Source organism: Mixophyes fleayi, chromosome 6 (genome assembly GCF_038048845.1).
Source record: "Mixophyes fleayi isolate aMixFle1 chromosome 6, aMixFle1.hap1, whole genome shotgun sequence".
NCBI classification, from domain to species: Eukaryota; Metazoa; Chordata; class Amphibia; order Anura; family Limnodynastidae; genus Mixophyes; species Mixophyes fleayi.
The window spans coordinates 210,330,089-210,347,888 of record NC_134407.1 but is presented as its reverse complement, the minus strand read 5'-3'; the positions used below and the strand labels follow the sequence as shown (position 1 = coordinate 210,347,888).

General features: G+C 43.2%; 2 protein-coding genes across 5 annotated transcripts in view; one reads left to right on the top strand and one right to left on the bottom strand.

The window, feature by feature from the left end:
* LOC142159987 (histone H2A type 1-like) overlaps positions 1–17,800 on the bottom strand; it is a 154,255-nt gene that overhangs the window by 73,461 nt on the left and 62,994 nt on the right. The gene's annotated exons all lie outside the window — the stretch shown is intronic.
* LOC142159917 (uncharacterized) overlaps positions 1–17,800 on the top strand; it is a 49,000-nt gene that overhangs the window by 12,604 nt on the left and 18,596 nt on the right. The window contains exons 1-5 of one of the 4 annotated variants that reach the window (XM_075214794.1): positions 1,773–1,903; positions 2,003–2,397; positions 2,480–2,577; positions 4,531–4,597; positions 8,273–9,502. In XM_075214794.1, coding sequence (XP_075070895.1) covers positions 2,313–2,397; positions 2,480–2,577; positions 4,531–4,597; positions 8,273–9,432 — 1,410 coding nt within the window. In that variant the 5' untranslated portion in view covers positions 1,773–1,903; positions 2,003–2,312 and the 3' untranslated portion in view covers positions 9,433–9,502. Of the gene's footprint in view, positions 1–1,772; positions 1,904–2,002; positions 2,398–2,479; positions 2,578–4,530; positions 4,598–5,993; positions 6,641–8,272; positions 9,503–17,520; positions 17,526–17,800 lie in introns of those variants that run through there. The other 3 variants (XM_075214795.1, XM_075214798.1, XM_075214797.1) reach the window with 3 other exon arrangements.

Genomic DNA, 17,800 nt, shown 5'->3' with positions numbered 1-17,800 from the left:
AGGAGTAGTGGTGACAGTGCTGGGAGACCAGGGAGAGGGGAGTCAGGTGGGAGTGCAGGGAAGGAGTAGTGGAGACAGTGCTGGGAGACCAGGCAGAGGGGAGTCAGGTGAGAGTGCAGGGAAGGAGTAGTGGTGACAGTGCTGGGAGACCAGGCAGAGGGGAGTCAGGTGAGAGTGCAGGGAAGGTGTAGTGACAGTGCTGGGAGACCAGGCAGAGGGGAGTCAGGTGAGAGTGCAGGGAAGGAGTAGTGGAGACAGTGCTGGGAGACCAGGCAGAAGGGAGTCAGGTGAGAGTGCAGGGAAGGAGTAGTGGAGACAGTGCTGGGAGACCAGGCAGTGGGGAGTCAGATGAGAGTGCAGGGAAGGAGTAGTGGTGACAGTGCTGGGAGACCAGGCAGAGGGGAGTCAGGTGAGAGTGCAGGGAAGGAGTAGTGGAGACAGTGCTGGGAGACCAGTCAGAGGGGAGTCAGGTTATAGTGCAGGGAAGGTGTAGTGACAGTGCTGGGAGACCAGGCAGAGGAGAGTCAGGTGAGAGTGCAGGGAAGGAGTAGTGGTGACAGTGCTGGGAGACCAGGCAGAGGGGAGTCAGGTGAGAGTGCAGGGAAGGAGTAGTGGAGACAGTGCTGGGAGACCAGGCAGAGGAGAGTCAGGTGAGAGTGCAGGGAAGGAGTAGTGGTGACAGTGCTGGGAGACCAGACAGAGAGGAGTCATGTGAGAGTGCAGTGAAGGAGTAGTGGTGACAGTGCTGGGAGACCAGGGAGAGGGGAGTCAGGTGGGAGTGCAGGGAAGGAGTAGTGGAGACAGTGCTGGGAGACCAGGCAGAGGGGAGTCAGGTGAGAGTGCAGGGAAGGAGTAGTGGACACAGTGCTGGGAGACCAGGCAGAGTGGTCACATTACTTGAAAAAAATAAATACTAAAATCGTATTCTGGTAAATAAAATAAAAAAAATCCTTTACTCCCCAGTGGATCCACATATACCCAACTTCATGTCACAGTAATTCCTAATTTTTTCCTACCTTAGAAATCCACTATCATCTTCCATGCCCATCCCACTTTAAGCACACACAATTTCACACTACAAATACATAATTATTTGAGATTCTATAACTGATGTGAATAATTTGATACTAAGGAAAACATCCATTTGCTATTTAAATTTTTTTACATTTTTAGATTCAGTAAATCTTTCATGACCTTTCATGTGATTCGCCAGGTATGAGATCTGTACACTGTACACTTAGTATCTGTACAGAACAGGAGACATTTAGGAAAGTGGTGCACAGGTGGTGCTGCCAAGAGAAATCAGTCAACTTTTATTGTTTTTGTAGTGCAGTTTAGAAAATAAAAACAAACATCTGATTGCAATGAGAAACACCACCTTTTCCTATGCACCAGTTTTCATAAATGTCCTCAATTACATCTCTGCCAGTCATTGCTGGAAGAAAAATGTATGAATTGCAATGTGACCCCGGTACAATGTGATTTATTGCATAGTCGCAGTGTGACATGTCTGTGCCAATAGTGTCTAGAGAATAACAATGTATTAATGATAATTGTCTTGTCAAGTAAAAATCGGACAATCAGATTATTGGTCAGGACCATTAGTCCTTATGATCTCATAGACCTGTGTTTCCATTCATCACTTGACCAGAAACTGTACAACATCTAATTTAATGCAATAGATGTGTTGCAGTATTTTCATTACCTATCCAGAATTCCACACTACCAGGATAAAGGACAGTTACATTAACACCAGTTTCCATTTACAGATATCTCCTCAAGGTCAGCACCTCCCACCAGGACTAGTGTCCATTCTGTCATCAAGATGGACAGAGACATGAGGTCCATCACTGAGAAGATATTAAATCTCTCCCTGGAGATTATCTACCTGCTGACTGGAGAGGTGAGGGATTCTGGGAATGTCTCAGTGACATCAGTATTATCTTATTCACTAATTCCAACCTACAAGGTGTTAATTGTTACTGCCTCTCTCGTTCCACAGGATTATATTGTTTTGAAGAAGGAGTCTAACAAATGTGTGATATCCAGCATCAGCTCCCATGTGTCAGGAGGATGGAGCAGGACCCAGAGCCCCATCATGGAACCTCCACCTCACTCACTGATACATGAGAGAAACAATGACCAGAGGATTCTAGAACTCACCAACAAGATCATTCAGCTGCTTACTGGAGAGGTGACTGCTGGGAATGGGACATTATACAGTAACACCAGGGGATGTGTCTGGGTGATGACTGTATCATTGTGTGTGTCAGGTTCCTATAAGGTGTCAGGATGTCACTGTCTATTTCTCCATGGAGGAGTGGGAGTATTTAGAGGGACACAAGGATCTGTACAAGGACGTCATGATGGAGAATCACCGGCCTCTCACATCACTGGGTAAGAGACCTCATTAGATGGACACATCCTCTGATAAATCCTATACAACAATGTATTCAGAGAATGTATGTGTTCCTTACAGATGGATCCAATAAGAGAAATAGACCAGAGAGATGTCCCAGTCCTCTGTATGTGCAACAATGTACAGAGATAGATCACAATATCCCACAGGATTATCAGGTAGATGGAATTGACTGTACTAATAACAACAACACTGATATCTAGATCTCAATTGCTAAAAGTCTGGGTAACAATATTCTCATTGGCTCTTCCACAATTAGGCCAGAACGACTATGTCCACACTATTTAGAAGAGATATTCACTTTCCTAGATACACTATCCAATCCCCTTGCTTGATAGTTCATTGGTGTTGTGCGCTATATCCGATTACCTTCATCATATCTCCCCTATGTTCCTCGCGCTTCCAGCCACACAAACACACATACCTGTTTTATTATTCATGTTTTGTTTACCCACACCACTATAATCACATATATTTGTACTATACACCTTTATAAATTACTAAAGTACAGCTCATTAACATCATCATCAACATGTATTTATATAGCGCTAGCAAATTCCATAGCGCTTTACAGTTGGAAACAAACACAGTAATAAAGCAATATAGGGTAATATACGCAGAGGTAAGAAAGGCCCTGCTCGCAAGCTTACAATCTATTGGACAATGGGAGTTTGATACATGAGGTTAAGTTCTACATATTGCATATTGGTCCAGCCAGAATGCAAAGGTAAAAGGTGTTGGTAATAGGGTTGTTCTCTTGTGTGAACTGTATAAAGGGTGAAAATAGCTTAACCTAGGGAAGTTAAGATGGTGGTTGAGGAATATTATAAGCTGCTTGAAGAGGTGGGTTTTCAGAGAATTCTTGAAGACCAGAGGAAAGTCTTATTGTGCAAGGGAGGGAATTTCACAAAGATCTGATGCCACTTACTGTAATATTTTAGTTACATGCTCTTCCTCCTAGCCAGAGCCCTCTGGGGTAGCTGTTTTGTCTGGAGCATTTGCCAGTTTTACAGAACCATCAAATTAGTTTCTTTTGCCAGTCAGTTAAAAAGGGCAGTTTATGGATGTGTGCGAGTGAGGAGGACCGTTTAGAAGCCGCAATATCTTCGTTCTCTCGCTCACATGCCCCTTATTTCATGCATGCTGGTAGCAGCCGCTGAGGCTCCAGCTAAGGAGAGTAGCATGTCAGTATAATTTTACAGCAGGTCATAGTGCAGTTTTAAAATAGACTACATTAGATAGATAAGTGTGTTTCAAAAGTGGTGTGCCATAAACGTTAAGCCCACCTGGGATCCTTACTTGTAAAACTTTTCCTCTGGATTTCTTTAATGGGCCATGTGTATGTAATGTTAATGTTTTAATTAATTTATTGTAATCACTGTTGCAACAGTGTTTATAGAAGCGCTAGGTCCACTGTTGTGGGCCTCCCGTTCTAAAAGTCTTCTTTGACGCACATCTGATCCATTAGCGCTAAGTACTGACCCTCTTATCTCAGGACTCCATGCTAAGGTGAGCTGTCTTCCCCTCCTGAAATCACTGGTCGGTTTGAAGCCTTATAATGGCTAAATAACTGTAAAGGGTTACAAGTCTTCTGATGGGTCCAAGATTTAATTGTTAGGGCAGCTATATAAACCAGGGTCTGGGTGTGGAAGGGGGGGTCTGGAGATAGGACTGGCTGGGGATGATGGTTCCTGCTGGATTGTTGCTGCATAAAAGAGATCGGAAGACGTTAGAATGTACCTGGTTATGGTTTTCAGACCTATGAGGACCTTCCCATTCCCTGCACTGATGTGTGCCCACTGAGACCGGAGTGAAGTCTGGGCTGGACCGCTGCCTGGCCAGCTCTAGATGGAAGAAGGATTCAAGACTTTCAGTACTGTTTTTGATTCATGCTCCCTAGTTGTCATGGTTATTGGTATTGGCATAAAGTCGTTCTCTGTAGTCTCCGGGGACACTCACCACCATGTAATAGCCTGGGTTAACCCCAGGTATTCAGACGATATATCACTGTGTTTATAAATGTAGGCAATATGAAAATGTGATACATATAAATTAATCTGTGTCCTCTTTAGAATAAAAAATTGAGAAATGTTCCCATTTATATATTTCAGTTTGATGGTAGAAAAAATATATGTGTGAAGATTAAGGAGGAAGAAGTTCCTACATTTATTAGCACAGGTAAGTAAAAATCACTTAATACAGAAAATTTACATAGTCTCCTCTACCTCCTATTTTACACCTTCCTCTGTTAGTTTTTCCTCATTAGTTTTTCCTCATTAGTTTTGTAGTATCTGCCCTGTGGGGGAGTCAGGAGCCGTCAGCCCCTATTAGACTCCTGTTCTCGCATCATGTCACTGTTTGTTACCAGACAAGAGATCTGACCAGTCTCCTCCACACACTCTCTGGTGTTTCTCATACATCAGGAGACATCAGCCCCTATTAGACCCCTGTTCTCCTCCTCACATCATATCACTGTGTGTTACCAGACAAGAGATCTGACCAGTCTCCTCCACACACTCTCTGGTGTATCTCATACATCAGGAGACATCAGCTCCTATTAGACTCCTGTTCTCCTCCTCACATCATATCACTGTGTGTTACCAGACAAGAGATCTGACCAGTCTCCTCCACACACTCTCTGGTGTTTCTCATACATCAGGAGACATCAGCCCCTATTAGACTCCTGTTCTCCTCCTCACATCATGTCACTGTGTTACCAGACAAGAGGTCTGACCAGTCTCCTCCACACACTCTCTGGTGTTTCTCATACATCAGGAGACATCAGCCCCTATTAGACTCCTGTTCTCCTCCTCACATCATGTCACTGTGTTACCAGACAAGAGGTCTGACCAGTCTCCTCCACACACTCTCTGGTGTTTCTCATACATCAGGAGTCATCAGCCCCTATTAGACTCCTGTTCTCCTTCTCACATCATATCACTGTGTGTTACCAGACAAGAGATCTGATCAGTCTCCTCCACACACACTCTGGTGTTTCTCATACATCAGGAGACATCAGCCCCTATTAGACTCCTGTTCTCCCCCTCACATCATATCACTGTGTGTTACCAGACAAGAGATCTGACCAGTCTCCTCCCACACACTCTCTGGTGTTTCTCATACATCAGGAGACATCAGCCCCTATTAGACTCCTGTTCTCCTCCTCACATCATATCACTGTATGTTACCAGACAAGAGATCTGACCAGTCTCCTCCACACACTCTCTGGTGTTTCTCATACATCAGGAGACATCAGCCCCTATTAGACTCCTGTTCTCCTCCTCACATCATGTCACTGTGTGTTACCAGACAAGAGATCTGACCAGTCTCCTCCACACACTCTCTGGTGTTTCTCATACATCAGGAGACATCAGCCCCTATTAGACTCCTGTTCTCCTCCTCACATCATGTCACTGTGTGTTACCAGACAAGAGGTCTGACCAGTCTCCTCCACACACTCTCTGGTGTTTCTCATACATCAGGAGCCATCAGCCCCTATTAGACTCCTGTTCTCCTCCTCACATCATGTCACTGTGTGTTACCAGACAAGAGATCTGACCAGTCTCCTTCCACACACACTAACGAGCCATCAGCCCCTACTAGACCCCTGATCTCCTCACATCATGTCATTAGGTGCTACCAGACGGGAGATCTGACCAGTCTCCCCGCCACCATGACCACCATGCACACACAATCTGGTATATAACAACTGTGGATATGATTCTCTGTATCGATTACATTCTCTTGATTTAGCGTTAATAAAGCTGTATATTAATGCCAGAGCCGTAACTAGACATTTTAGTGCCCTGGACGAAACAGAACACACAATGTACCTTTATGGGAGTAGATGCTGGCTCTCAGCTGTTAAGCATCGCCGCTGTCTTCCGCCTGCTGGTGTCTTATGCTCCGTTGCTGCTTAGACGGATCCAGGAATATTGGGAAATGTTTGGAAAAGAGATTGTTATTACTCACCTCCTGGAAAGTTGAGCAGTGAGTGAAGAATCTAGGTCACCCTCCCCATAACCAGACAGACATTAAATCGGTATCTTTTTATGTTTAAAAACATGCCACCTTCCACCCAATCAGCTCCACAATCTAATTAATAGCATTTACAGTTAATTATTATTATTATTATTATTATTATTATTATTCATTTTTATTTATAGGGCGCCACAAAGTATCCCTAGCGCCGTACAAGGACAAACAATGGTACAGTACAAGGTGAAACAGCACAGTACAAGTAACAGTATGCACTATAACTCTGAGGGCTCAAGGCACAGCTAGAAAGAGAGGGAGGGGAAAAGTCAGTACAGGCTGGTAACTTGAGCCCAAGAGGGTGGGCACGGATGACAGGTTAAGAGTCACTGAGGGGAGCGGAGAGAAGCGAGAGGAGACAGAGGGCCCGAAAGGAGGTGAGCTGAGTAGCTGGAGAGCGCAGTTAAAAGTGATGGAAACAGGAAGCAGGAGAGCCCTCCTCAAAGGAGCGTACAATCTAAAGGGAGGGCAAGACAGACAGACACATGGATGAGACGGGAGAAACGGAGTCGAGGAAGGGGGAGAAGGAAAGAGAGAGAGAGGTAGCCGACCGGTTGGAGGTTAGGCATGAGACTGGAAGGCAATTAATGTGTATTTCCCTCCATATAGCCCCAACATCAAATTACTAGCACCCACGTTTAATAAATAAGCCTCCCCCAACGAGTGCTGTTATTAAATTAACAACACTCCATTTAATGAACAGACATACCCCACGCATCAGCCCATACATTAAATTAGTAGCATTCCCATCTAATTAATAGACCTACTTCACCCCTCACCAGCTGCCACCATTAAATTAATAGCATCCCCATTTAACAAAACCACATTATTCCTCACTTTACCCCATTATTCCTCACTATACCCAACATTAAATTAAAATATGGAGATATTTAACAAACAGACTCTCACCAGCCTCAACATAAAATTATTACCATTTCCATTTAATACGAAGGCCTATTTCCCCCACCAGCCCCAAAATCAAATTATGGCTTACAAATTTCCCAATACTTAATAGTAATTATTATATAATTATTTACTCTCTTCTCTCCAGACCCCCCCATTCACTCCAGACACCCTCTTCACCAGACCCCTCACTCCTCCTCACCAGACCCCTCACTCCTCTCCAGACCCCCCCATTCCCTCCAGACACCCTCCTCACCAGACCCCTCACTCCTCTCCAGACCCCACATTCACTCCAGACACCCTCTTGACCAGACCCCTCACTCCTCCTCACCAGACCCCTCACTCATTATCTCCAGACCCCCTCCCCCATTCACTCCAGACACCTTCCTCTCCAGCCCTCGCTCCTGTCCTCTCCAGCCCCCTCTTCTCACCAGCACTGCAGTATTTTGCTTACCTGAGCTTCTTTTCTTCTGTCATCTTCTTCCTTCTGTGCCGGCTCCTCGTCGCATGTGTTCTGACTACGTCCTGACGTCATTATTTGTACATCAGGGCGCTACAGGTGCTGGAAGCCGGCACCCTCCTCCTTGCGCTGGCTGTCTACAATGGGCAAAGTAGTCCTGTGGTGCTGCCACCGCAGGACTAGATTGCCACTTCACTGGTGATATGTAACGGGCGGGTGTTGCGCACGTTACGGCTCTGATTAACGCTGTAATTCCCTACATAATTACATTTATAATGTATTACTAAAATGCCAGTTATTCTTGTTTAAACAGTTTTGTGGCATTCACAATCTTACATGTACATTTATCATTGCTATCAACTGCTAATAAAATGTATATTGAAACATCTTTAATGTTTTTGTTTTATACTATGTCCTTGTTTGTAAAAATTACATGTGTGCTTTATTTCCATCAGATGGACACAATATTGGGAATACCTCTGAACAACATCCCATTTTATCTCCAGATTGTGAAATAGAAGCTAATAACACCACACAAAACTTCCAAGGGAAAAACTTTGTTACCCAAAATCTACATCTAGTACTTCACAGTGCAAACATAATGTCTGATCCTTCTAAACATGAGGGAAGTTTGTCTTATAACTCAGGTATTGTTACACATCGTTCAGTTCATGGAGGTGATAGAAGGTTTGCATGTTCTGAATGTGGGAAATGTTTTTCACAGAAAACAAAACTTGTTATACATCAGCGAATTCACACAGGTGAGAAGCCATTCACATGTTCTGAATGTGGTAAAAGTTTTACACAGAAGTCAAGTCTGGTTAAACATCTGATAATTCATAAAGGTGAGAAGCCATTTAAATGTACTGATTGTGGGCAGTGTTTCACACAGAAATCAAATCTTGTTAAACATCAGAGAACTCACAGAGGCGAGAAGCCATTTACATGTACTGATTGTGGGCAATGTTTCACACAGAAATCAAATCTTCTTAAACATCATAGAATTCACAAAGGTCAAAAGCCATTTGAATGCTCTGATTGTAGAAAATGTTTTACAAATAAATCACATCTTGTTGAGCATCTAAAAACTCATACAGGTGAAAAACTATTTCCATGTTCTGAGTGTGGGAAATGTTTTGCACGTAAATCACATCTTATAAGACATCAAATGCTTCACACAGGTGAGAAACCATTTGAATGTTCTAATTGTAGGAAAGGTTTTACAAATAAATCACATCTTGTTAATCATCAGAGAATTCACACAGGTGACAAGTCATTTCTATGTCCTGAATGTGGGCAATGTTTTGTATGCAAATCAAATCTTATACAACATCAGAGAACTCACACAGGCGAGAAACCATTTCCCTGTACTGAATGTGGAAAGTGTTTTACACAGAAACAAAATCTCGTTGATCATCAGACCATTCATACAGGTGAAAAGCCATTCCTATGTTCTGACTGTGGGAAATGTTTTGCATGTAAAACCACCCTTCTTAGACACCAGAAAATTCATAAGGGTGATAAGCCATTTCCATGTTGTCAATGTGGGAAATGTTTTGCACGCAAATCAAATCTTGTAAAACATCAGAAACTTCACACACAGTTACACAAGTGAAAATCTGTTACTATATTTTTTATATGGAAATATTGTATACAAGTATTTATTAAACAGAATTTTGGCATTGGTTTATTATTCCGTTTTTGTTGGTTTACTTTTAAGTATTCATATTGCAAGATAATACTGCTTTCTTGACCATTAACTTTACTGATGCTTTACTTTATTGTATCAATTTATGTATTATTACATATCCAAAGGCATAACTATTCAGATTACATTGTACATGTAAACTGTAAAACTACAGAAAGCAGAACTATTGAAAGCTGAAAGAATAAATCTAAGGATATAGCATTGCCCTGGGGACTGTTACTTCTCTTTCCCCATGAAACAAAGTCACTTACAGTACAGTACAGTACAGACCAGCTGTCCGGATCAGAGTTAGGGTGTATAGGGGTAGAACATGCTTCACGTGTACTATTTAATAGAAATAGAAACTCAAGAAGTTCCTCTTGAAAAGAAAGGGTATTGATAAGTCAATTTATATCTAAAGAAAAGAGTCTTAAATGTGTAATCAATAAAGAGATTTACGGATAAGGTTCAGCACAAAACGTTGTATCAAATCTAAATCCAAAGGGTTAGTATATAAAAAATACAAACATTTTGTACTATTAAAACCTGTATGGCAAATAAAATATGGTCAGGCCAGTTGCTGCATTACATCTCCAGCACAATGCAGGTACACTTAAAGTATAACCTGATCAAGATTTTCAATTTGCATCTTCACCCCCAAGACATTGAGGGCCTCATTTAGAGTCTGAAGCAGTTTACACTGCAATCCTAAGTGTAGATTGCATCCCGTATCTTTAGATCCATGCGACTTAGAATACTGTGCAAATGGCATAAACACGACTTTATCTGCCTTATGGTCCAGCGTGCACGTGTATCATGCACAGCGCCCTGTAAAGCAGATAATTAAATAAAAGAAAAGAAATGTAAAAAAATAAATAAAAATTGTTCTTTTTCCACCCCAAACAGCATAAGGGTTGTTTATGCTGTTTGGAAGGGGGTGCACGCCTTTTTTATTTATTTATTTATTTTTTTACTTTGTTTTTTTAATACATCAAGGTCTCTTGCACCAGCTGAAAGCACCCGCAAAAGATACGTTTCCGAGAGACCGATTTGCAGATGCTTTCAACTCAAAATAGCATGTAAAGAGCGTGAAAGCCTTTACATTGCTAGGCTCGCCCACTACCTCCCCCGTTCCACCTCTTGAAGCGCGGAAAGGTGCAACGGGGAGATCCGTCTCAGTCAGAGCGCAAACTGAGACAGATCTTTGGCCAAAAGTGCTTTTTGTGCTGAATAAAGCGACTTGCGTCCGACTCTAAATCAGGCACTGACTGCGCAAAAGTGCTTTATCTGGAAGATTTTAGGACAGTCATCTTCTATGGCTCAAGAAATGTCTCTCTTCCACACCTTCACAAACAAAGGAGTGGAAATGGAACATGTCATCATGTATCTTATACAGTATCAAGATAACATTTTTGTAGTTAAACTAGAGGTGCACAGTGTCTCAAATGGTGAACACTCTCCCAAATTTTATTAAGCAGTCAGATCGGTTACAGAAAGTGTCCGATCTGTAAAAATGCCCATAGTTTGCAGGGAGGAAAGAAGAATTTCTCTTTGAATTAGTGAAAGGAGCAGATTTCCCCCCAGCTCATCATCTGGCCAACAGGGCACCATAGACCAGGCGTTCAGAGAACTGGACTGGAGCCACGGGGGAAGTCCTGGTTATGGGTGAGAGGAGTGAGGGTAGAAATTTGGCAGAGTGAAAGACGTCTCCGAAAATCTAGAGTGGGCTCCATAATAGGGTGCAAAATTTTAGGGATCTATGGAAGCCATGGTAAAACATTCACTTGCATAAGAATAAAGAAGGCCTATTTATACCTAGGTATCTTAACCTCCCCCACAAAATCACATACCACTTTTTAAAGCTCACAGTGGAAGCTGAGGGGCACAAGTGCCTGTAGAACATACAAAATCTTAGGGAGAGTTTAAATTTCTATTATATTAAATCTCCCAAAATAATTTCAGTAATCCAACCTTTTAGGTCTCTTCGTAAATTAGACAAGAGGGAAGCAAAGTTTGGATTAAATAATGCATTCGCTGTAGAGTGTGATACCTAAATAATGGCTCTGTGAGTGGTGTCAAGTAAAAGCATTCTGGAGGCCTTTAGCCACATTTTGCATTGCTCCATCAAATTCAGTAGCATTGTAACATGGTTGGTAATTGTAACCAGCATGCCACTGGCAAATAAAGCCATCTTGAATTCTCTTGATACTTAGCCTCAGACCACTAATGGCCAAGTTAACGCAGATCTCCCTGGCCAAGGACTCCATGCGGACTCCATGCAAAGCACGAAGATTAATGGGGATCCCTGTCTGGAGCCATTAGTTATATTAACCAGAACTGATAGCATATCAGTAATTCTGATCTTGTCTGTGGGGTGTACATATAAAGCCGAGTTTTATACAGAAAAGAACCATTCCCATATGCTCCAGAACTTCTGCCATAAATTACCAGTCCACCCTGTCAAAAGCCTTTTCAGCATCTGTTGAGAGCAGTAGGGTTTGTAGTCTGCTCTGAGATATGGCAGATGAGGTCTATGACCTTCACGGTGTCACCGTGAGCCTCCCACCCAGAATAAATCCCACTTGATCATTATGAATAAGATCGGGCAGCAAACACTAAGAGATTTGCAATGCGTTTCACAAGTAATTTGACATCTTTCTATAGCAGGTATATGGGTTTGCATTTGGGACACAGGGTTGCATCCTTCCACTCTTTGCGAAGTACTGTGATGTGGGCCTCCAATGTCTGTCTAGAAAAAGAAGTTTGAAACCTCATTGAATGTCTGCAGGAAGAGAGGCAATAATTTATCCTTAAAGGTTTTATGATATGTGGAGAACCCATCTGGACCAGGACTCTTACCATAAGGAGAAGATTGTATGGCCTCTTGTAACTTTGCTTCAGCTCCACCTAACCTCATGCCCTTCCCCCTGCACTCAAATCCACACGTACACAATTACACCTAAGTACTCTTAACCCAATCTACTTCTCTTTTTCACTAAAACAACTATTGTCTCATACTGCATTGTCCTGCCCCAATCAGGCTGCCTCTTTCTACATCATAACACTCACTTCAGCCCTAGACAATGCAGCTACAGCTACCACATACAGTCTTCGATGATCCAAACCTCAACTATGGCACATCAAACAGACCCACTACCTGCAAAAGTGATCCCGCACAGCAAAGCGCCACTAAAGGAAGTCTCGTTCCAATCCCGATTTCCTCCACTATAAATTCATCCTTTCATCTTACAGCACTGCCCTTTCTATTGCCAAACATTCTTCAAATCTCTAATATGCACCCAGTCTTCTAACCCACGTTGCCTCTTTGCCACCTTCAACTCACTTCTCTGCCCACCTGCACCTCCTCCCCCTTCCTCCCTCACAGCCCATAATTTTGCCACCTACTTCAAAGACAAAATAGACACCATTAGACAAGATGCTACCTCATGCCAAATTCCACACACTCCACCCACCTTTACCTACATTCCCCAATCCACCCTTAATTCATGCTCTCCAGTAACTGAAGATGAAGTTGCTGCACTCATCATCATCATCTCACCCTATAACCTGTCCCCTCAACCCTAGTCTATTCCAAGTTCTCCACTCCCTCTCCTCCACTGCATGCCCAGCTCTAACTCACTTCTACAACCTGTCTCTCTCCACTGACACATTTCTATCCTTTAAACATACGCTCATCTCATCAATTCTAAAGAAACCATCAATCCTCTCTCCAACTACCGCCTTATTTATCTACTTCCCTTTGCCTCAAAAGATTAGTGTACAACGCATGTCTCACTTTCCCTCCTCTCATTCCATTCTCGACTCTGCAATCAGGCTTCTGTCCCCCACATTCCACTGAAAGTGCTCTCACAAAGGTGATCAATGTTCTATTTACTGGAAAGTCTAATGGTCATTTCTCCATTCTCATTCTCCTGGACCATTCTGCTGCTTTTGACACTGTTCATCACCCTCTTCTCCTACACACCCTTCACTCCATTGGCCTTCGTGACACAGTTTTTTCCTGGTTCACTTCCTACCTATCAAACTGCTTCTTTAGTGTTTCTACCCCTGGCAAATCCTCCAGTCCACTCCTATTATCTGTTGGAGTCCCACAAGATTCTGTACTTCACCCTTTACATTTTTCATTGTACAACTTGTCTCTTGGGGCACTAATTCGCTCATTTGGCCTCCACTATCACCTCTATTCTGATGACACCCAAATCTAGATCTCTTCCCCTGACCTCCCCTCTTTTGTACTATCTTATGTCTTTCTGCTATGTTTACGTGGATGTCCCAACACTGCCTAAAGCTCAACATGTCCAAAACAGAACTTACTATCTTCCCTTCTGCCAGAGTCACCACCTGCCCTCAAATCTCCCTCACTGTCAATGATACCATAAATTCCTCGGTCTCCCAAGCTTGCTGCCTTGATGTCACAGTTGCTTCCGTCCTCTGCTTTATTCCTCAAATTCCTCTCTACCAGTCCTGTCGATTCCATCTTAAAAACATGGCCTTTTCTTAATCAACATGCTACCAAAACTCTTATCTCCTGTTGTGACTACTGCAACCTACTGCTATCTGGCATTCCAGACACCCATATATCCACACTTTAGTTCATCCTAAATGCTGCTGCAAGACTATTCTTCCTCTCTCACCACTCCACAAATCTCTATTCTGGTCTGTGTCCTCTAGAATCCAATTCAGATTACTCACTCTTACCTACAAAGCCCTCAACCACAGCAACTCTTCATATATCTCAAATTTCATATCAAAATACTCACCCTCTTAGATCTACCTCTGACCTGCGCCTTGTCTCTCTATGATAACCACCTCATACTTCCGCCTGCAAGACTTCTCCTGAGCTGCTCCTCACTTATGGAATTCCCTACCACTCCCAATCAGACTTTCCCACGGCCTTCAAATCGTCAGACACTCTCTGAAAACCCATCTCCTTTTCAGAGCTTACCATATAATCCTTCCCTATAATACTATTCATGCTAATGCACCCTCACAACTTTCCCAATCTCCACTCTAAGGGGTATATTTACTATACTGCGGGTTTGAAAAAGTGGAGATGTTACCTATAGCAACCAATCAGATTCTAGCTATCATTTTGTACAGCACACTAAATAAATGACAGCTAGAATCTGATTGGTTGCTATTGGCAACATCTCCACTTTTTCAAACCCACAGTTTAGTAAATATGCCCCATAGCCACATTTACTCCTCTCGCTTCAGCTGTGCCCTCTTCCACTTAGAATGTAAGCTCTCTAATGAGCAGGGTCCTTCACACCCTTTGTTTTCATGTCTGCATTTATTTTGTCTACCTTGCACATCCCTGTTTTATGTATGTCCTGTTTCCCCTACTGTAGAGCACTGCATATATATACACTATATATTCTGCGTTCTATGTTCTATTGCTGCCTCAGCAGCTGATTTTTCTAAATCCTATGTAAGAAGGTTGCTGTATAATCCCCACATTCACACGCACTTACACAACCCATAGCACAAGGCACCGGCAATGCTAACACGTGTTTCTCTGAGGCACATCTATATCAAGGCAAGCACCTGCAGGAGACAGACCCTGGTAAAACGAACAGCGATACATAATACAACTCTGACCTCTATTCTGAATTTAATAAAAAACCCAATGTTTCAATTTCCATCACATTACCAGGTTTCTTCTGGGTGATAAATGGAACATTCCCTTACTAATCATGGCCGCCGAGAACACATCGGATAGGTCACATGTTACAGTGTGGATACACGACACGTGACTATCTATACTCTAAGGAGCCATGTGTATATGCAACCACTAATACCGTCCTTAAGAACATGTCCGCCGCCAGGGAACTGGCAGTATTTACTGAATAAAATATTAGTTACAGTTTTAGCTCTAGTGCTTATCTGCTTGGACATACAAATTACCCATGATCCTAATTCACCTTCCGGACTCTGCTAGTGACGTCATAATGTGTCCTGCTTTTGGCTTCATACAACAGAGAGAATAAGAGGTTTGTTATTTCAATGTAATGTCTGTGTATAGTTACTATCATTGGATGTAAGGAGTAGTGGTGACAGTGCTGGGAGACCAGACAGAGGGGAGTCAGGTGAGAGTGCAGGGAAGGAGTAGTGGTGACAGTGCTGGGAGACCAGGCAGAGAGGAGTCAGGTGAGAGTGCAGGGAAGGAGTAATGGTGACAGTGCTGGGAGACCAGGCAGAGGGGAGTCAGGTGAGAGTGCAGGGAAGGAGTAGTGGAGACAGTGCTGGGAGACCAGTGAGAGTGCAGGGAAGGAGTAGTGGAGACAGTGCTGGGAGACCGGTGAGAGTGCAGGGAAGGAGTAGTGGAGACAGTGCTGGGAGACCAGGCAAAGGGGAGTCGGGTATGCTCAGATTAGTTTAAAAAATAAAGTAAACATTTTATTACTTCCTAATGGATCCACATATACCCCACTTCATGTGACAGTATAATTTAAGTAGAAAGATTAATATAGAAAATCTCAAACACATGGCCCTTATTTTCCTAACTATCTTACATATGATATCCCCTTCAATCCTCCATAAGTCAGCCATATCTCTGGGTACATTACCTATTCAGCTTAGGTAGAGGCAGGTTGCAAAACAATACTCAGCCCATAATTTAGGGGTACTGCATTATGTATGATGGTGTTAGGATGTAACTTTAGGTCTCTTCAATACTCTTGTAGAACCTGTGGAGAAGAAAGGCAGCAAGATTCATACAATTTGGAACACTTTGGCAAGCCTTTAAGTGAATAACGTTGAAGAAGTTCTTTCACAATATGCAGCTAACAGCCCAAGGGTAAAACTCAGCCCCCACAGCAGTATAAGGAACTTATAGTTTTGATGAAAGAGGATTTTGTGTATAAAGAATATTTTTCAGGCATCCATTGGGGGACATCGGGAAACATTGGTTTAGAGTGTAGGATTCAGGCGTGTGGGCACTTTAAGACTCTTTTTAGTTGTCCATAGCTCCTCCCCCTCTATACCCCTTTCTTGTAAGGTCATCCATTTAGTTTAAGTGCCCACAGCGTAGCAGGGCCCGATTTTTTTTTTTTATTTTTTTTTTATTTTATTTTTATTTTTTTATTTTTTTTTTTTTCTTTCTTTTATTTTTAGCTTTATTTTCAATAATTTCATTTATTTCACTGACTCTGGAGTCTGCCTCTGTCAGTTTTGTAGCACACAGCGGATGGCTGTGCGTGCTCGGAATAGGTGTGATCGGAGGTACTGGGGAGAGGGGATTGACTCTGCTGCCGGCCCTCCCTTCGAACACTGGACACCTCCAGAGGAGCCAGCCGCAGTCGCCGCAAACTGTCAGGCATTCCTAGGCAGCAGCTGCAGGAGAGCAACCGTCACCTGTGCATCGGAGGAGTGGCAGATAGTGAGTTTAACCCTCTACTAGCACAGTGCTTAGAAAGTCATGTTGGATCCCAGATATGTCTGCCTCTGTTAGAAGGAACAGTTGTTAGATTCATTAGGGGGCTTCATTAGGGGTTACAGCAGCATTGTAAGCGCCCTGCTAAGCACTGGATTGCTGGGAGGAGGCTGTCCTTAGGTAATACTACCAATTAAGCTCTTGGCCCAGGACAAAGTTTTCCTGTGTCGGTCACTAGCAAATTCTATGGCTGAGATTGCTCATCTAGTCTGTACCCAAACAGAGGGCGGTTTCTCCCAGGTTCTCTCCGGCTCTTCGTAGTCTGGCGGAATCGGTGCTTGTTATGCCTGTCCAAGGTCCTGTGGATCCTGTTGCGGCGGTTTTTAGAGGAACTGGCTTGGGCCAAGTGTTTAGCGTCTTCATTACAAGGCCTGTTTACGATTTCCTCCTCTTTAGAGATGATGTTGGAATCTGTTACGCTGTCTTCTCTCATAAGTGCAGGAAGACTATGGCTCCACAAACAGGGAATGTTCTTCCCAGGAGGAGGACAAGTGCTTGATGGGTGACATGTGGGGGACTCCTCTGGGGAGGAAGTCACCTCTGACTGTCGGGTGGAGGAGCTGATGTGGGCTGTGCACCAGGTGTTAGACATCCCTGAGATGGTAGTCCCTGAAACTGGAGCCTTCTCTGTTTTAGTGGAGATCAAAAAGCATGCTTTCTTTTCCCTATTCCTCCCAGTTGGCTGATTTCTTGGGTGGGGTTTGAAACTTGCTAGACCAAGAAGTTCCAGGTATCGTAGACTACAGTCCTTTTACCCTCATCCCTCTCAGGATATTAGTAAATGGGAAATGCCCCCTAAGGTGGACGCACATCTTGTGTGCTTGCCTAAGTCAACCACCA